This window comes from Megalops cyprinoides, chromosome 2 (assembly GCF_013368585.1).
Source record: "Megalops cyprinoides isolate fMegCyp1 chromosome 2, fMegCyp1.pri, whole genome shotgun sequence".
Taxonomy (NCBI): domain Eukaryota; kingdom Metazoa; phylum Chordata; class Actinopteri; order Elopiformes; family Megalopidae; genus Megalops; species Megalops cyprinoides.
Window position 1 is genome coordinate 203,134 of NC_050584.1, and position 22,077 is coordinate 225,210.

Below are 22,077 nucleotides of genomic sequence, written 5' to 3' on the forward strand. Positions count from 1 at the left end.
GATGGGCTAATATTGCTCCATTACATTGTGCAAAATTATTAGAGTTATCCAGAAAGACTGATGGCTATAATAGCTGCGAAAGGTGTTTCAACCAAGTACTAAAGAAGGGGGATGAATATTTATTCATTGTTGACATTTCAGTTCTTGATTCTTTATTCTTTCATAACCACAATGCCATTGGGCTGCACTGTTGCAGAGTTGGGTCATTCACAAAATAAAAAAAATCTCAGTCTAATTAGCCAAAATCTCTGGTTGTGGAAATCATTTGAGTGAAAAAAGGCTTGGGGGCTGAATATATTTTCAAGGCTTTCATTGTTTATTTTTAAAAAAATGGTGAATGTAACAGAAATGTAACAGAGTTAATGTGTGCAAAAATATGTGAACCTCTTCAGTCAATTGCTTGTGGCACCTCCATTAGCTAATCCACAGCCACAGCATCTCAACTGGATTTACGTCAGGACTTTGACTTGGCCAATCCAAAACACAAATCTTCTTTCCCCTGAGCCATTCTTTGGTAGATTTGCTTACATGCTTTGGGTCGTTGTGTTGTTGGAAGACCTATTTTCGGCCCAGCTTTAGCTCCTTGACTGATGGTATGAGGTTCTGTTCAAGAAGCTCCTGGTATACCTCAGAATTCATGGTTCCCTTAATGATGTGCAGACGTTCAGGTCCAGAGGAGGAAAAGCAGCCCCAGATCTTGACATTTCCATCACCATGCTTGACTGTTGGGATGAGGTTCTTTTGGTGTTAGGCAGTGTTGGACTTTTGCCAAACATACCGATTTCAATTAGGACCAGAAAGGTCAATTCTGGACTCATCTGTCCAGAGAATGGACTTCCAGAAACTTTCAGGTTTGTCCAGGTGGTCTCTGGCAAACTTAAGATAGGCAGTTTGGTTCTTTTTTTTTTACAGCAGAGGCTTCTTCCATTTCAACTCAGTGTTCTTCTTATTGTTGATGAATGCACAGTTACCTGGGATGATGCAAGAGAGGTCTGCAAATCTCTAAATGTTATGTTTGGGTTGGCTTTCACCTGATTTCCTGATTACCAGATTTTACCTACTTTCAAGCAGCACTGTATATACCTACCATCATGAAGGCAAAAGATATTCACATCTGTTTTTCAGTGAAGTTTCCCATTAACATCTATATTTACTTACTCAAAGTTACTTACTCAACCACAGCTCTAGGTTCAGATCAGTAGCTGATTTCTTTGTAGGTGATACAAGGGCACTTGAGCTAACAAAACAAACCCTGATAAGGTTAAATGAAGAATTCACTGAACTTATGAACTGAAATAATGTCAATTGCTCAAATCATACTTTTTGGCACAACGAAATCCATCCAGATCGTGTAAGGATAATAGTTTATCCCTGAGCATACATTGGCAAACACTGTACACCTACAGTATGTTTTCCCATGTACTTATTCTTCATATACAATGTTTTTTTAAAGATAAATTTTCACAATCATCTAACCATGCGCATACATTCTATGGGAGCAACTCTCAATCAAATTATACGTATCTGACAACTCTTGCCAAAAATGATACAGTATAAAGATCTGTATCTCACTATGCAGGTGCAAATACTGTCAGTGCTGTTTTTTTTGGTTCCCATTTAATTTTAAATTATATGATACAGACCATGAGAAAAGAGCACAGTTTTATGTTGAAAGGAGCATCTGGCCTCTGGTGGATGTACAAACTCAACAGCATCACACTGACCTTTCCTTGACTGGTGTGAAGTGTTACTGACCAAGATGAAACAATCCACCACACATACCCAACATACCTCATGATCAGTCTTGCCCAAGTGTCGTCACCTGAAGAGTCAAAATGAATTTAATGATGGTGCTACTGGTGAGTCTTCTGGATATCTCAAGCAAATTGGTCTAATGGAGGCAGATGAGTTTCAGGCCTCAGTACTTCCTGTGCTCACTTCCTGTAGCACTGTGTCCCCAGCCTGCTTTCTTCTTCTAATTGATGCATTGGGTCCTGACGGTGCGTAAAAAGGCTATTTATCATGCTAGCTAGACCCCCCTGGTAATAATTTCAGAAAATTACCTAATAGTTTGAGGAGGGATTGGCGGATGCAATAAAACAGGATAAGTTGAGAGTTCTCTGAAGACACAGAGGCTAGAGTCAGTGTGACACCAACTTCGCCGTTTGGGAGGGTCCTCTGAGTGCCTCAGTTTGACTTTTAACCACAATACAGTTTTGGCATGAAGACAAGAGTGCAGTCTTACTGCGTGTATGTAGAGATTCTTCACTGGTGGGTCACTAAGGAGGTGAAACTGCACGTAAACAGGCGTAAACAACGCAGCAGAGATGCAGCAGGCGCAGCTGAAAAAACGCAGCAGAAAAAAAGGGCTGGCAACAGACACCTACACCTTGTGCTTTTTGATATGTGCAGCAGAGCTGCACTTTACTCTTTGTGCAGAAACAGCAGCAGTAGTAGTAGGACTTTATTGATTGTTACGAGTGTTGCTACATCAAAAGAAATGTCTACAGAAACAGCCTAACTTAGTCTTCTCACTGGCTAGGTCAAGGCAAACGTTCACCACATGCTGCTCCCAGGGTTATTTAGCAATTTCAATTCTGTTTTGTAAATCTTTTAGCTTCAGCGTATTTGCTGGGCATTTCAGTTTCTTGTTTCCTACATTTTTAAACCATGAAATATATGTTTGTATATGTTTCTATAAATACTTCTGATATATTCTTAGACCAATACAAACTATATTACTATTTTTCTCCAAGGCACTTTCTTCTAGTAAAAAATAATGAAAAAATAATAATCAAAACATTTCTCAAAATTAGAGAGCACCTGAAATCATATTTAGCTTTATTTAAAGTAATTTTACAAGAGACTTCTTGAGTTAAGAAAATAATGTTATGCAGTGAAATTTCAGAACTGACACAGGTAAAGTCAAGACATACTCAAAATACTTTTGATCAATGCACATATCATGCAAGAGGGTGTGAAGGAAAGGTGGGCCACCACAGAATGCATAACAAAGACATATTATGACATCACACGTACATGGAATCCAAACACGATATTACTGGGAGCAGATTAAGAAGAGCCCCCAAGCATGACGAGACAATGACACACAGATGCCTGTGGCACTGGGAAGTGTAGCATGATTGTGCATCATAATGTGTTTGCCTTCATGATTTTTCATTCAGAAAGAATCCCAGACACATAGGCGGATTTCTCATTAGCGCTGGATGAGTGAGTCATTGGAAACAATTATGCACACACATACATCTTCTGGTACAATTATTGTTACATAAGTGAAAAAAATGTGTCAGCTTTCTTAGAAATAATACAACTATGCACAACCCAGATGTGCAAAAAAGGCAAATAAATACAATACCAAGGGGGTAGCAACAAAAGCGTTCATCAACAAAAGCTTTTCATCAAGAAACATACCACATATATTATATAAATGTGTCTTTTGAGTTGCATTAAGTCAACATTATTCATTTTTGAATTGGAAACAACTTTCTAGCACACTCTACTGAAGGCTTGCATTTTCCCAAACCTTTCACTGAGCGCTATAATGAGATTAGTAGGGCAATCTGAAAACAGCAAAGATGCCGGGATCTTTACGACCATAACAAAGACCGAGTACAGCTTATATAAACATCATTAAAGCATCACCTGTTAAAGCATTTTGTCACCATAGGTCTGTTTTAGGACTGTCTAAGAAGAACAGCCTAACAAATCATAGCAACAATGCCATCGCTGACAGCAACGGCGGCAACCAAAAAGAGACAACAGATTCAGGAATCATTCTGAAGGTGTTTCAGAAGAGTGTACTTTCATACATTCTGTAATCTTGTTCTCCGCAGGTGCTTTGTCTTTTGTCTTGATAAGATGAGCAAACAAATCTCAAGAGATGAGAGACACCAACCGCTCAAGAGATCCTTCACAAGGGACACCGTGACCGTACAGGGCGAATGAGTCTTCACTCTAATTGCTTAAAATGTGTGACTGCAACAGACCTGCTATTCTCTGTTTGTCAAACGTATATTAAGGGACATTTCAGCAGTAAATGGAGAAACACCGGAAACCACAGGGGCAAGCAGTCCCAGCTGACACATAGGAGTGGATCACTGAAAACACAGTTGGAGAGACACAGGCCAGTGTGCTGAGCTAGTGACCACAGACCACTCACACAATGGTCACCCCTGTCACCTGTATGCTACTGTGCTTATGCCTTGCTGCACCTTTACCTGAAACTGGCACATGCACTTCAGGTCTGCCCCATCGTCCCTGCAGGTGCCCCCAAACCGACACGTGGAGTCATCACAAACTCGCAGGTCACTTTTCTGTTCTGAATAGTCTGCAGAAAAGAGACGAGGAAGGTTTGACATCAGTGAAAGGCAATTCATTTTCATGGCGATCCATTCTACAGTCTAATTCAGTCTAATTCTAATTCAATCTAAATGCAACATGCTTTGCTTTAAGAAATAAATATGAGAAAATGGATTATTTTCATTTCTTATGCAATGTTTAATTGACTGCTGAACTCATGGTGCTGCAGAAGTGTATCAAAGTAAAATTGCTTAAAACAGGTCCCTTAAAGTTAAGGACAAACTACACTAAGGTTAGATAGAAACCTGTGTTGTATGAATGACTACATACTGCTGACAACAACTGCAGACACTGTTCAAGTGTATTAAATGACTCCCGTAAGTCACACACTCTTGCTTCATTCATTCCGATTCATTTGAAATCTGAATAATGGAAACTTTAACAACAAAAAGCTTTCCAAGGAATAGCCAAACATCTGATGTCTCACAGAAACAGTCAAAGCTGTGGCTGAAGTCACCTCCTTTTCCAGACCCTGTTCCTTAACCACTGCTATGAATCATAACATGGCCCATAAATAGATCATTATGTGTTTTTCTTATTTTTTCGTCTCAGTGGGGTTGCAGGCTGGGGTCATAGTAATTTCTGCAAAGAAGATCTGAGCAAATGAGAGCTGAATGAATGAAGTCCGATTTCTGACCTGAAGGGACAAAAATAATAAGAGAGCCCTGCCTGAGAGATGCCGCTTCTGGATACACAGCCCACTGGACTCCAAGGAGTAGGCTATCTCGTGCTATTCCAGGACACAGCATACCACATTGGTTTGTAAAGACCTGAGCCCCTGATTAGGAGGGCACCACATCAGAAACTAGTACATCTTAAAAGGAAACCTGTCTCTAACATTACATTAGCTCGACATACATGAATTCAGCTCCACCATTCTCTCACATAAGGTAGCACTCTTGAGACCACAAGTGTTTTAAAATAACAGAAGCCCAAAAATAAAAATTCAGTAAGCGCTCCCCACACCCCACACCCCCCACCCCCACCAAACCCTTGGTAATTACCACAGAAAATATCATTTTTACAGCCAGACATGGCCATGAGTTATGACTTCAAAGCATATCAGGAGGGACGCAGAGCACCACCAAAACTAAATACACAGCACTCTAAAAACAGCATGATAGGACTATATATACAATTGGTCCAAGAGGTGGCTGTCTGCCTGACAGTTTCTGTTAACATCTTAAGACAAGGGTGCTTTCATTTCATTGTTAATTCAACTTGGCAAAATATCATTCTTTACAAAGGCTTAATTATAGTTTCATAATAAGCAAGAGTCAAAGAACAAACAAAATAAGTCAGTTGCATTTTCCACAAATTACATCAAACCACAAGGAAATGCAGGGAAAGGGAAGAGGGGATGCATGTCTGATGCTTCAGTTTAAATTCTTTATTGTTCATTGAAAGGTCCATGTGCCAATAAAAGAAAGAACCTTGAACTTACAAAAGTTTTTGTGATCTACAGCTGAACAGAAACATTTGAAACCTATCATAATCAGTGCGGATTTGGACACACCTGATTACGACAGTGGGAAACATGCATTTAAAGACACTTTGATCTAAAAACTTATACTTAAAGGCTAGAACTTTGTTTCTAAGACAAATATAAATAGTGAAGTTGATGCCTATGCATGAATTTCTTTCAAAAAAATTATAACTAAGCTATAAAATAAAATTATATTTAAAAAAATGTAATCTAATGGTTACACACTCGTTAGCTTTATCTTTTAGTTTGCACCTTACCTGGCCAACCATTGAAACCTGGTCATGCAGTGCTTCAAATATTGTTGACTCTGTATGGTTTTTCGCTTGTGTTGTATTGTACCTCACTTGTAAGTCACTTTGGATAAAAGCATCTGCCAAATGAATAAATGTAAATGTAAATATTTTTGGCTACTTTGAAGAATCTAAAATATAAGACAGTTTTGATTAGTTTAACCCTTTTTGGTCACTGCATAATTCCATTTGAGTTATTTCATAGTTTTAATGTCTTTACTATTATTCTAATATGTGGGAAATAGTAAAAATAAAATAAAAGAATAACTTTTGACTGGTATTGTACAACATGCACATTGAAGTTCAGCATGACAAGAACAAAAGTAATGAAACATTTAATGACACAGAGGAAAACAGAAGAAGGTCGAGGAGCTGAACTGTGTCTTTGGAACGTAAAGGCACATCATGGTGACTCCTTTAGTTCTGCTAAATAACATGTGCCACATCTGTGAGAGAGCCAAAATCTTATTTACATTTACATTTAAATTTAGGTAATTTTGCAGACGCTTTTATCCAAAGCGACTTACAAGTGAGGAACAGCAAGCAAGCTACAGTAGTGTAGGAGACCTTGAAGTAAGCTTTCAGTGCAAGCTAAACAACTAAACTCAGCTAAATAAGTCGAGAAAAGTAGAAACAAGGTGAAAACACAAGGATAGACAGGCAGAGGAGACAAACAAGTAGTGACAGAAGAAAGAAGTGCGAGGCAGAAAGTGCGCAGAGATGGAATTGTGTTAGAGTTGTTAGAAGTGTTAGGAGAGGAGGTGCTCTTGGAAGAGCTGGGTCTTCAGGAGGTTCTTGAAGACAGAGAAGGAGAGCCCCTGCTCTGATAGCATAAGGTAACTCGTTCCATCAGCGGGGAACTACATATGAGAATAGTCTGGACTGAGATTGCCTTGATCTCAGTTTGATCTGAGATTGCCCTGATCACCTCAGGGTCAGGCTTCTTTGTGGCTGCATGAAATAACATGACATAACCTTGCACAGAATGAAGCCACGAGAGAGGCGTGTCAGAGGTTTAAAAATGAAAAATGAGACACCAAATCAAACAATGAAACATAACACTGCCAAGACTTATGATTTTGCAAACTTCATTTGAGTTCACGAGTTACTGAATCACACATATGGCATATAAAAGAAGCCTAAATGAAGATGGCTATAGAGAAAGGGAGGGACTGATGATGTCACTGACCCCTGCTCGATGCCCATATCCTGCTGCTGATGGGGGGCTGATACTCAAGGATTATAAAATAAACTGCCGCTTAATAAACCCGCAGTGGTCATCATTAGGGATGGAACGGTACACGGTATTTTGTCGAACCGTTCGGTACGCCCCCTACGGTTCAATATGCACATGTGAACCGCGGTAATATGATATGCCTGTCATTTTCCTATAATTTCCAAAACTTGCTTATTGCGCTGCAGACTACACGCACGTTGTACATTCAGATCCACAGATCATCTCTGGAGCCTGTCAGAGTTTCCCTGGTGCCTATCAGTGCTCTGTATGCAAATACCAGCTGGAGAAGAGAGGGGAATCTAAAAACAAATATTCACGCGTAGGGTCACACCGGTATGATTTGCCGTTAGCGCATATGCCAAAACCGGTGCAATTTATGGTTGAAACGGTTGCTGCTAAAATTCCCGACGGTTAGTATTACCGTTTCAAATTTTAATTATCGTTAAAACCATAGCTGATTGCCGCGCTTTGAAAAACTAACGTTAAATACTGCCTAGCATCAACCAAAGTTAGCAACAGTCTCCCAGATGCAGGTGCGCAGGCGCAGCATGCAATGTGGGTTTGTTTTCTGTCAGTGAAAACATGGCGGAAGCGGTGACAGCGCTCAGGAGATTTTTCAACGGTGTAAATTTTCATACCGTTTCACCTCTAGTGCGATTATAACACTAGATTGGAAAAATTCTAGCTAATGTTATCTTTGAGGAAATAGCGATTTAACTTTAAAAAATATAGCAAATGCTAACTGAAAACAATGAGAAACTTAATAACGCTAATGAAAACATAAACCATGTGACGTAACACTCGCGCTACATAGCATAAACATAAGTTACTATGCGAAAGGGTTAAAAGTTCAATAAATGCATGATGTTTCAAAAATCAATGCTTAATCATGTTAAATAATCGTGATCTCAATATTGACCAAAATAATTGTGATTATTATTTTTGCCATAATTGAGCAGTCCTACTAGTCATTCATGCTGCCATTTTCCTGAATGGAAAGTTTTGTCTGTAGGCTAAATAAAGAGTTCATTGTTCAAAGGGTGATGTGTTTTTATTTTTTTCTTAAATATGAAGATACCGAAACCGTACCGTTACCGTCACCCAAAAACCACAATACATACCGAACCGTGGGCCCACTGTACCATTATATCCCTAGTCACCACACATAAAGCAGGGCTGAATGATGCATCTGTGAGAAAGGAACTATTCTCTTATTTCTGCAGGAGGAAAACAGCTTACATTAAAAAAGGGGAGGCTAAATCCCAATCCTAGCATCCTCTTCTCCTCTTCCACATCCCAATTCCAACGGACACCTATGTGTCACATGACAATACTCAGGAGGGTTACCAAAAGTGATAACCCACAAAAGAATCAAAGTCTTTACATCAACAAAGCCACAACAAGCTGTTTATGTTTCGCTGTACAGACACAAAGCATGAATGAACAAAGAATAACTGTGCATTTAGAGGGTATCCTTGGATACAGTTTCAATGCATCTTTTGTGTACAACCGAAACAAAGGCAGACACGTTTGCTTTGTCATTCCAGTAAGACTCCTTAATGTTCCACTTACTGGCTTCAAATTGAGCATAAGAGGACAAATGTAGCAGAGACAGAAATGCCAGCAACTCGCCTGTTTGACATAAAAGACCCGCTAAGAAACTGTATCTGCGCTCTCACCGCCTACGAGGTGTGGCAGCACTGCTGAGCGTTGGCAGTCCCACATGACAGTGGCAATGGCCTTCCATGGGGACTGATCCTGGAACCGTCTGCATCCTGTCATTTATCCTGGGAAGATGTTGACAGTAGCAGTTTACAACAGCTGTCAGCCATTGCCTACCCGCTATCTTTCATTGTTTCATTTCTTCTGTGAGGTAGTGTGCCTTTCATGGCTAATTAAGCCAGGCCTCCTGCACCATCCGTCAGAGAGTTGTGGTCTGTGGAGATGAGGAAGTGAGCAAGAATATGAGCTCCTGGACTTTCTCCCCTCCCAGCAAAGCATTCTACACCTCATTGGGTTAATCTGTGTTGCTTCCTATCAGCCAAGTGGATTGTGGGTAATTCCACAAGCCATTACAGTAACATCCACTTTAGTGCAATAATGTGGGTGATAGCAGACTGCCCTCAACTGAGTAAAACTTTATTGGACAGACAGAAAAGCTATGAAAATGAAATGCTAAAACAAAGGCTGAAATCATTAAATTCACTTCTACTTCTATTTCTTTTTTTCAAGTGCTATCTAAACCTTTAGAATCATAAACCGCTTATCAGTTCACCTGACAAAAATTAATAGCAACACTGACAATGACTATTAATTTGTCCATGTCACAATAAACCACAAACCACATGTCATACCCATATGACATCACTCATCAAACAAGCAGGGTTGGAATAAAATCAATTCATACTGGATGAAACAATAAAAACATCAAAGAATGGGCCAGCCTCCCTATGATTGCTACATTAACATTTACATTTATTCATTTGGCAGACGCTTTTATGCAAAGCGACTTACAAGTGAGGTGGAGTACAACACAAATGAAAAACCATAAGGAGTCAACAATATTTGAAGCGCTGCATGACCAGGTTAGTTTGTGACTGTGCCAATACCAGGGTTACGTTGGTTTGATGGCCAAAGTGTTGCATTTTCAAATAAATGCAGGATAACAAGCCATGAAGATGACACTTTCTGATTCAAAGCAACATTTTCAGAGTGGAAAAACTCAGACATGGACCCAAATTTCACACACAGCAGCCATAATCAAAGCAGGGAGAAAATCGATGGCAGTGAAAAGAGAGGAATCGATGTACAAAAACCTGGGTCATTATCCGCGTGTAGTCATCTGACTTCTGGCTGGCAGGTATCAATACTAATCTCCAATTGGAGCTGATGGCCTCCGCTCACTCTGTCAGCCAGCAAGTCATCTCAGAGTGTAATTCTGAGATAATCAGACATTATCAACCATGGAATAAGCCTCTCAATATCAGAACTACACAGAGGTGCCCCTCTCAGGCGAGTCTTGGAAATATGTGGCTGGCAGTCAAGCAAATCACAATGTACCCATTCTTATATTGCAGTTGTGCTGAGCACTTAGTTGTATTAGATTTTGGCTCCTGGAGGAGGCCCCTCTTGCTCAGGGGATTTGGGAGCGGACCTGACGCTCCAGGGTTCAGCCTCTCAACAGCTTCCACAAATACAGCACCACCCCTAAGGACCTTCTGTAAACACAGCTGACAAGTTATTAGTTTTTGCTTCCAGTATCCAACAAAACAGAAAACTGGCAGAAAATATATGGAAAAAATATATTTATGTATATATATGTTTCAAACACACTGTACTGGCAATGATTTCAATTAATAAAAGTGGGCAGCACTTTTACAATAAAAGTGGAAAACAACAAACACAAATCATTATGGAAAGTACAGACAAGTACTGCATGCATATATATATATATATATATATATATATATATATATATATATATAGAAAGAGAGAGAGAGAGACCGAAAGAGCAACAGGGAGAGTATCTGAGCAGCTCACAAGAATCTGAACAAGTTGGATGGTGCCGAGAGAGATGCAAAGACCCCGAGCCAAACATAATCCCCACCCTAACCCTGGTGGGATCCTGGTCATGACACATCTGGTTGCAAGCCCAGGCTGTAAGACTCAGCCTGTGCTCAGAAACCCCCACCTTAACTGACTGGGCCACTTGGGAGCCCTTGAATTAAAATTACATTACATTCACTCATTTAGCAGACAATCTTATCCACAGCGACTTCCAGCACAAAAGAAGAGAAGTGTATCAACTCAAGATAAATGAGCAACAGTGTCAGACCAGGCTAACAGCACTCCCAGGCTAGTGCTGTATGCAATGCAAAACACTGTTCAAGCCCCACCACAAGCTCACTTGCGCAACTTGGCTTGACAAGAGAAGCCAAGTATACTAACTACAGCCTGACCGATATAGGATTTTTAAGAACAATACCGATTTCGATATTTGAGGATTAAAAATCAGATAATGATATATTGACCAAAATACATAACATAAACAGATTTTCCCTAACATTTGTTATGTGTAGTTATTTAAAAGTCCTCACCAAAATAACATGACATAATGCAGTTGAAAAAAAAAAAGTTGTCATAAATAGTACTTTGAGCAAAGGTACAACAAAATATATTAAAGTTTTGATAAATAAGAGTCAAATGTATAAAAATACAAAAAAGTTTTCAATAATATCATGCCATCTTAAACTATGCAGTAAAATGATACCGTGACCTAGAGTAAACGCTGCTGTTGAATGCATCTAATACCACATGACTGTCTGCAACGAGGACTTGCGACTTTGGGATTTCACACTACACATTTGAAAGAGAAGCTAGATAACTTTGTTCACGCCATATTAGAGACTTGTTCAGCTCACGTTTATTTACGTGTCCCATCTGGTTTAACCCTTTTGCGCACAACTTATTTTTTATGCTATGTAGCGCGGGTTACATGGTTCGTTATGTTTTCACTAGTATGATTAGATTCTCATAGTTTTCTGTTACAATTCCCTGTATTTTTTAGAGTTAAATCGCAGTTTCCTCAAAGCTAAAATTTGCTAGAAAATCTCCAATCCAGTGTTCTAATCGTACCAGTTTTAGCATACGCGTTAAACGGCTAATCACACCGGTGTGACTGTACACGCGAAAGGGTTAATAATTTCCAATGCACCGACTGTAACTACAGACATGCGAGTCGCAGATATATTTACCATTGCTTCATTTAGGCAGAATAAGTTAAACGCTGTAGTTTAACCACTCATTAACGTTAGCGGTCTTCCACTGATAAACATGACATTAGCTAGCTTTGTAGGTAACCTAATTTAGCAATGGACAGCGTTACAAGCTGCTGTAAGCAATGTTGCCAGAGAATTTTTAGAAGTGACGAGGGAGAAATGATAGGACCGTTGTTTGTTTACTTGCAAGAACTGCCACACTGTTTCATAAATAAACCTACAATGAAGTTTGTCGACATCTTAGCCTACACCACTCAACTACCGTAACATTAAACGTAATTTTGATGTCTGACTGACGGTACCGGCTTTCACGTTACTGCAACAGAACCAGGCATGGCTGACAGGACCGTTGTCAGGCTTATATAGGCTAAGAGAAGTGATGGGGGATATTTATTCTTATTTACGTAATGTACTTCACGTGACAATTATCAATTTACCATGAACACAGATGACCTCCGTCGTGGACAACTCTGCTGGACTCTGGTTGGGTCAGCTGACTGTTGTGATTTGTGGCGTTCCAAACACGCATGTTGCCAACAGTGAAGTTGCACTGCTCTGCTGGACAAACTACACAATGGATCAACCTTCCGTCTCCGTTTCTTTTTTAATTGTCATTTATCGGCCGATTTACCTGCAATTAGCTCATTAGTAGCAGGTGTTAGGGGGTGGAGATCGAGGTGGAAGTGAGATGTAGTGTGAAGAGGTGTGTCTTCACCCTGCATCAGAAGAAGGCCAGTGATTCCACTGACCTCTGCGGAGAGTAAAATGGAGATACAGATCCAGAGGTCATGTGAGGCACAGATGTCTTACTCCTGAGTAGGTTTCAAAGGCTGGTGAAGGGTGGCAAGGACTGTCTGACCAGACTGGCAATAAATGGTCACCATATGCGCAGCAATTATGTCAGGGGCAACAATCCCCTTTAGTTACGAATGGCTATTGTTAACCATCACTTAAATCCCATGGGGACACAAGAGAAAAACCTTTAGTCAAGTATGACTTCTATTCGCTTTCCTTCTTACACTTGAGTTGTGGTACTCTGTGATGTTATCTAAAACACTAATGAGTAAGTTTCGATTGATTGAGTTTGGTACAAAATCTCTTTATTATATCCCACAACAGCAATACAGGTATGTCTTTGATCATCACGGTATTTTGAACTGTACATACAACAGTAGTGAATTTGGCATTAGCATGTGTTATTCCTGTGTTAGCCATAACATTGTAATAAAGCATATACTTGTGCTAAACAGACTAGCACAGACATGTGGATTGAATAGATTGTCTCAGTAAATCTAGCACTAGACATGAGTGCAATAGACATGAGAACGTGAGCAGCTGTGGAACCTGAACAGAAAGTACACCAACTTAGAATTGTGAAAGCATGTACAATTGATGGCTGGACAACACTGGGGCCCTTCAGTGAGAAGCCATGGGTAAATCAAAATAAGTCTCCTGTGAATGTTGCTTCTCCCCGGCTTCCCAAGTTCAATGACAGACCATTGATTCTCAGTAATGGAATAAAGCAGGTACAGACTGTCTGACGTCAAGCAGGCGGCCGTGAAAGAAAGCAGAAATGAAACAGTGAATGGCATTTCTCACAATAAATCCACCCATCTCACTCACTATACTAGAAGCAAGATGCAAAGAAATGCACCAGAGCTACTGCCACATGGGGAGAATGTCACTGTTGTACTAGATTCCCACACTTCAGAAAATAAAGTACTGTGAAATGGACATGCAGGGAAAACTCTATTCCAACAGCTGCTCAGAAATGTCCATGAAACACTCACTCACCATAATGTTTTAACATATTTTATTGGTGCTTGAAATATAATTAGAGTTCTTTAGCAGGGGTATCTGAACATCAAGACCTGCAAAAGTGGCAGCGCATAATAAGTAAGTATTAAGCAGCCTTGTCAGGAATAGGTTTCTTATCATGCTTTGTCTCAAGAAACATTTATCTTGGCTTCATCTTCTCATAATTATTAGCCATGGCTAATTGATTAAATTAATCTCACACAAGTATTACATTTTAAAATAATTTCACACACATACACACAAAACTACAAATACATTGACAACTTTTTGAAAAACTATATTTTGTTAAATCCTCCTTCAACCAGAGAGCTTGAAACCTTACAAAATGTAAACAGAAGCTGTTGGGCTAGGCTTTAATTACGCCATATGAATAATGTGTCACTGTCAGTGTGACAGTGCCAATCCAGTCTGCCTTTTGGTTGAGTGATTGTTGTTGCCTTGTCATGCTCAGTGCACAGATTTATGCAGATCCAGTCTCCCGACAGCCAAATCCTTCTCTCCCCACCCCCAACACCCAGTTATGCAGAGCCTGGGTGACTTCCTGGAGCACTCTCTTCCCTCATTCTTCATTCTAACAGTGCTAGTGATTCCACATATTCACAGTCATCCTTCCGGCTCCAAAATGTGTCCTCAGGGAGCAGACCACAGCAGTTGTGCAATTAAAACCTTCCGGGACATTCTGAAGGGCTCTAGCCCAAGTGGTCTTTGTCCATGAAGAAAGGCATTGTAATCATAGGACTTCATTCAGCAACAGTTTTTGCATCAGCTTTTAAAGGGTAACAAAAGAGTTTTGCATAGGGATGCACCGTTATGACTTTTTCAGTCCCATACCGATACCTGGGCTTTGGGTATAAGCCGATACCAAGTACCGATCCGAAACCAGTGTTAAATTAATAAGCTGTATTCCTCACTGTGAGGAAGAGACTGAGAATCATTCTTTTATGTGTAAGGCAACATCAGGCTTGACTTAAACATTGCTTTCCTAACTTTGTGAAACAAAATGTAAGAAGAAAATATATAAATTTACTGAATTGTTATTTATTATGAAAATAATAAATAATCATGCACGGTCTCAGAAAAATATTTCTGTGATGGCAAACTGTACTGTGGTTCCAAGTGTTCAATCAGGCGGCGGAAGCCCTCATTTTCAACGACAGGGGTTGCTCATCCAGAACAATGAATTTGCTAACCTTTTCTGTTATTGTTGTTGCTTTCACACTATCACTGTGAAGTTTCTTGTGTCTTTGCAATGTACCTGACAAACTTGACTGCTTCTTCGAATCGCCCCCTTTTTTTGTTTGGTTGAACTCGTCGTGTTCTTTGGCATGATGCTTCTGGAGGTGCTTGATTAAGCTGGTTCTGTTATATTTTTCAGTGCTACCGCCACCCCTCGAAACATTGGCTTTGCAGATATTGCAAGTAGCCGTAAAACTTGTTGGCGTAGCAAGCATGAAATTTTCCAATGTAGTGTTCTAATCACGTGTTTTAGCATACGCATTAAACGGCTAATCACATCGGTGTGACCGTACGCGCGAAAGGACTAAGTGACTAACAGGCAGGTAGCGTACACCATGGATCCGCTGGACAAAGAGATGATTCATGTCCCGGGCCGGACGGCGTGAGATTTCATCACGCTACTCAGAATGGCGCGCAATTCAAAACTTAAGAATTGTTTATTTCTGGAATTTTCCATTTAATATTTTCGGACCGCAGTTGACCGCGGGTAACTGAAACCACGGATAATGGGGGACTACTAAACTGCTGACCCTTTGTTGTTAGCTCCCTCCATGCTATGTTAGCTCTCCTTCTAGCAAAATGTACGGGTCTATCGGCGCACTGCTGATGTATGACGTAGTACACACATGTAGACATAAACATAGAATAACATAGAATTGAATTGATCGGCTCCATTGTCACCAATACCTGATCCAGCTATTTGAGTCAGTATCGAACCGATATCTGATGTCAGTATCGGATTGGTGCATCCCTAGTTTTGCAAATGGTAGAGAGGGTTCTGCAATGCCCTTATTTTCTCAAGCCCTTGTTTTGGTTGTCTTTTTTTACTATGATCACACATTACATTCATTCAGTAGATGCTCTTATCCAAAGAAACTTGGCCAGTGATAGCACTGTCCTGACCTCTGTGGGGAGTTCATACCACCACTGAGGAACCAGTAGACAGGGATAGTGTCCATGACCCCAGGATGGAAGAGTCAGTTGCCCCATGGCTGTAGAGCATAGTGATCTTGGCAGAACATAGGGTTTGAAGACCGCTCGTAGGTGTGAGGAGGCTGTCCCATTCACTGTCCTGTATGCCAGCACCAAGGTTTTGATCTCAATGCAAGTGATAACAGTAAACCAATGAAGTGAGGTGAGGAGGGGAGTAACTTGACTAAATTATGGGAGATTGTAGACAAGTTGTCCAGCTGCATTGGATTAGTTGTAGGGGATTGATGGCACAGGCAGGAAGACAAGCAAAGATGGAGTTATTGTAGTCCAGGCATGACAGGACCCGGCCTGAACTAGGAGCTATGTAGAATACATAGTGAGGTAGGGACGGATCCTTTGCATGTTGTACAAAAAGAATCTGCACACCCAACTCACCAAAGTCACTGTATGCCATATCTTCTGTTTGGTAAAACACAGACTGCCAACACCATGGCTAGGAACACTTCAGGAACCATGCTACTCCATGGATTTTCTTATCAAGAGTCCTGCTTGTGTCCCAGATTACATCAATAAGTTAGCCCACCCACCACTAATCAGAAAATCCAAACCCAGAGCTGACCATTTCCCTCTGGGCCTATGGCCAAGAGCCTTTTGATGTATAAAGCAACACCCCTCCAAGATCAGACATACCATTGTTGATAAGCAGGAGGGCAAAAGCGCCTGGCACATCCATGCATCTTGAAATGATAACGCTTATCTTAGAAATACACACCAGAAGAGAACGGTAATTCTGTTTGCTCAATATAGTTGATTTTTTTTAAATGACCGTAACAAAAATGGGAGTTTATATGAATAGGTCAAATAAAGTTATCCTGGTGAAAATAAATTACCACATTAACCATTTTATGTGTGTTTCACATGGTCTGGTCTCAGGTGCCAGTAACCCATTCCGAGCCAGTACTCATACTCTGTAAGTTACAGGCAGAATAAATGTTGGTACAGTGCCGTCCACAGATAGATTCATTCATTTTATTTGTTCAACTTTTACAGACAATAACACATAAACCACTTTTAATGTGAAACGTGATCTCACGGGAAGTGATGTTGCAGTTTCACGACCTCTCACCCATCCAAGGACAGCTACAGTAAACAGGAAATGCCCCCGCAACGACGCTAGTGAAAACTGAGTGCATTCCTTTGCTACCTCTTTCCCCGCGTCCGAAGAAGACGGACGCTTCTCTTGTTCTGGCTCCGCACGTCCGAAGCAGACGGACATATCCCTCTCATTCCCCGAAGGCTGTGCCATGCAGACGGGACACGGACAGCCGAGCCAATGGCCCTGTCCTGGCTTTGAGTATCTGAGCTAGTGACAAATTGCTAGCGGAGATCAATAAAGCAAGAGCTGAGTTTCAGCGCCAGCAATCAGAGCAGTGCGAACTCGCTACTAGCCAGAGACAACGGTGCGACCGGATCCACCTCAACGTGTCTCCAAGAAAGAAATCCTCATCAGCGCCTGGACCGATCCAGACTGAACCAGACCAGCCCTGGCTCACCGACGACAGAACTGGCAACGAAACCACCCACGGAACCGCAAGATTTGGACCTCATGTCATGAGCTTCAGTGGGCTGTTAACTCTGGGCATAGGACATTGCATAGCTAAACAACTAACTGTTATCTACATTTACGAATGTTTGTGCATCCATGTGTTTCAGAACATTACGAGTGATGCTATGTTTCGTTGTTCCTAGCTGGTTTGTCACACACTATTCACCGCGCAGCATTAGTTAAGATACCACACAGACAAGTAGGGTCTTTGCATGCGTATCGTCTAACTAACCCCCGGTACCTTCTTTTAATCTGCACAGAATAACCCGGCAGTTATCAATAGTCCGAACAAATCCTGTACCAGACAGACGTTATGTTCACTCACACATGCACATAGGCAACTCAAACTCACCGCCACACGCATGTTCCTTCGTTCTCTTTGAACACGTGTTCAGCAAGCAAGCGCAGCACACGCACGACCCAGAACAAAGGAACACACACCCTATGACACGCTCACACATTGGCGCAAGACATTCACTCGAATCTACATGTGTAAATACATACAGATACGCTTCACTCATTGTACATAAATGTACTGATTTGTGTATGACTACTATTTCAATAAATGCATTCTTTTTCCAAGGTTGTGTTGTAATGTTACATGTGGAATGAATATCGCCAACCTCTGCTGGTCAGAATTCTAAATGCCTTCACCTCTTAGTTGAATCATCAGTGTTATTTGTTTAGGTAGCTAAACAGATAATATTGTGATTTGATTAAGATTAACTATTGATGTGGTAATTTCGATTATGATTATTAATTTAATTATTAATTGAAGTTCCAAATTAATAGTTTAGTATATTTTATGAGACTGATATACGAAACTGAGACTGATATTTTATTTTAACCACTATGGTAGACGCCATATTCTGTATGGCGCCTCCATGTGTTTAATTTAATTATCACCAGCATAATTGGTACCTCATATAAGGATATTCCTTACATGCAAGTGGTACCCCCCTCTAATCGTAGGCATTGTCCCTACATAATTGGCATTGCCCATGTGAGGAAGACTAACTTCCCCCTACAAATGTCTATGTCCCCCTGTGTGCACACAGCTGAGTGATTTTGTTGGCCTTTTGCTGTGGCAGTGAAAACACTGCAGAGTCAGATGAACTGCAGAAGGGTCCATACCCAAAGGGGAGGAGTGTCTGACCTCAGAGGACAGATCCACGGAAAGCACGGACGTGGGCAGACTTGTGGGCAGGTTTGACTGTAGTGCTTTAGAATCCTTAAGGGGTCAAAAGAATTATCTCCCTGTCACTGTTCAGCACTTTGCATGAAGGAAAGTTCCACTGTATGGTGAGTGGAGCACAGAAAATCCCCAGGAGAGGGAGAAAATACAGAAAGAGCTCTCCTGCCGACCCCCTCTCCCCCTCCACCATCATTGCAGGTACTGTTCAGGTCCTCCAATTCCTAGTGATTCCGCCTTGTAAGTACATTTTCAAGTATTGTCCCAGTGACTGTATTTGATATATGTATCCTTAGGTCAGATTAGTTCAGCACTATCTGCATTGTATGACCTGTACACATCCTACCCTTGTACCTGTTGTTTGCCCACTATATGCACTTTTGTACGTCGCTTTGGATAAAAGCGTCTGCTAAATGAATAAATGTAAATGTAAAGTACTTATGTTGATTTAGGGATTCTGCTCTCTCAGACAGGCAGTCAATGAGTCAATAAGTGAGGGACACTATTGTTTCTAGGGCTCTTTATTCACAGTTACACAAGGCGGCAGTGTAGCATTGGTCAAGGAGCAGAACTCGTAACCAAAAGGTTGCCAGTTTGCTGCTGGGACAATGCTGCTGTACCCTTAAGCAAAGTACTTAACCCACAATTGCCTCAGTAAATATCCAGCTGTATAAATGGATAACATTGTAAAGAACTGTAACCTATGTAAGTCGCTCTGTGTAAGACCATCTGCTAAACAATGTAATGTAATGTAGTCAGGTTGCATAAGTTAACTGGGGGTAGGGATTGAATAGTATCCTAATTCAAACACTAGTCATCTCCCGCCTTGACTACTGAATTGCCTTACTGGCTGGCTTACCAGCCTGCGCTATCAGGTCGCTTCAGCTGGTTCAGAATGCTGCTGCACGCCTGGTATTCAACCTCCCGAAACATTCTCATGTCACTCCGCTACTCACTTCACTGGCTTCTGGTAGCAGCCCGCATCCAGTTTAAGACACTGGTACTGGCTTACCAGGCCACAAGACGCTCTGCCCCGTCCTACCTTCAGTCTCTGATCACTCCATACACTCTAGCTAGATTTAAAATCCTACTGTGATCTTTTGCTTATGAGGTAGGCAGCTAAACCTGATTGATGTACTAATTGTAAGTTGCTTTGGTTTAAAAGCGTCTGCGAAATACCAAATTGTAAATTGTAAATTGTAGTTACAACATATTACCAAGAGCTATTTCAGCATGGGCTTGAAGTTTTACAGAAAACCCGGCCCTGATGTGGGTGGCTGCAGTGTACTCCATTTAATAAAGAGGATGTAGTCTGTCCATACATTCAATCCACAGACTAACAGCCTCCTAGAACACTTAAAGTGGACAGTCACAATGTATACTTCTTAACAAATGCATTGACAATTAGTGACTCATTAGTACTGAGCACTACATGATGGATTCTGAGAGGTAGGTTTTGTTCATTTTTTCACAATACAAAATACAAAATACTAAGAGCGAGGCCTCATTTCACTTTTGCTTACACCATCACATGTGATACAATACATGAGAAAGAATACCAAATTATTATTCTAAATAGTCTTTATAATCATTTCTGAATGATGGTCTTAAGTTAAAAAGGGATCCTAATATTTGATTTGCACATGCAGCAAGAGGGTGGCTCAGAGTGTCGGGGAAGTCCTTGTTGTGTGTTTATTTATATATAAAAGACGCAAGTACTGGAGATGTAAAAGAGCCGGGTTTAGAGGAGCAGACTGAATCCACAAGAGTGGAGGAAAGACTGATGCTGGCAGTTGATGGGGAGTATTGATGAGGAGCATAATAATTGGGATTTCTGGGTGTCCCTGTATTTTCATACAAACACACATCTCCTCACTGTCTGGTCTCCTGTGGTACCTGAGAACTTAAGTACCTTCCAATGTCTCCTGTGACACAAAAGACAGTAAAAAAAAAAATCATAAACTGAAACGCTCTGTAACAAGCGAACAGCTGGGATCCAATTGCAGAAACCACACAGTAACACAGATGGATGGTAAAGAAACAAAGTAACTTTGGACACAAAAAGACCAAGCTTTGTGCACAGGCTCATACACAAGGCAGGGCATCTCAAGATTGAGCAAAGAACAAAGGAACAGGCAAGGCTTATACAGGGCACAAAAACACATGATGAGCCTAACAACATACAGGTGAAACTCATTAACTAGACTGGGCAAGGCACAAACAGGAAGACAGGACCTCTGGTGGAAACTCAGGGAAGCAGCAGACAAAAAGGGACAGACAGGCTGTGAGGACACCTGCTTGTTGATTTTAGAAGCAGCCTCTGAACGCCTGACATGCTCTGGGTGCAAGAGGAGGATAGCGTCTGAGTGATGGACAACAAATGAGTGAGAAAAGTTTGTTTGCTTTGCCTGCTTTTCCTAATTTGCTTTACCCCAAGAAAAACAGAAAAATTCCCTCAGAAAAATTTAAATTGTGTTGCATTTTGCCATTAATGAAATTTCCATGTTCTCAGCACACTACAAAAAAGCTTCTAACTTTAAAACAGGAATGAAATGTTAAGGTTTTGTTGCATAACACTCAGTGGAGATTTGACCACCCTCTGATTTTAAAACAATGGTTGGCCAAATCAATGATGTCTTACGAATGCTTCTTCTCCATACACACAGACATCTGGCCACAAAACTGTGGAACCATGTGCAACCCTCCTCATTAACCTGGAATTTAATGATTATTGACAGGACCACCTTGTGATCATTTCCTAATTAACGCTCACAAAGCAAGCTCATTAAAAACATCCCATGACCTGTGACCCCTGCTTAATTGAGGCAAGCTGTCATTGGTGGTGCTTTTTTATTTCAGGAAATCTTATGAACATGGCAGATGCTCAAAGCCAGATTTGGTTAATTAGTCTTGATTGTCTCTTACTGAAATGGTAGCTTTACCTGAAAAAACAAAGGACAACATGGATGATCCATGGCAAGATGGCCTCTTTGTCCTAAATACATACAAACAGATTTACTCTTCTGTCTTAAGCTGTTATTTGGCTGAATCCTTACATGTGTAAAGACTGTTTATACTTAGGGGGAGACCTTTGAAGTGTTGTTTCTATTGTCAATGATAC

General features: G+C 40.8%; 1 protein-coding gene across 1 annotated transcript in view; it reads right to left on the reverse strand.

Annotated features, from left to right (window-relative positions):
* tmeff1b (transmembrane protein with EGF-like and two follistatin-like domains 1b) overlaps window positions 1–22,077 on the reverse strand; it is a 61,774-nt gene that overhangs the window by 22,046 nt on the left and 17,651 nt on the right. Inside the window, exon 2 of the mRNA XM_036522016.1 lies at window positions 4,239–4,348. Coding sequence (XP_036377909.1) covers window positions 4,239–4,348 — 110 coding nt within the window. The remainder of the gene's footprint in view (window positions 1–4,238; window positions 4,349–22,077) is intronic.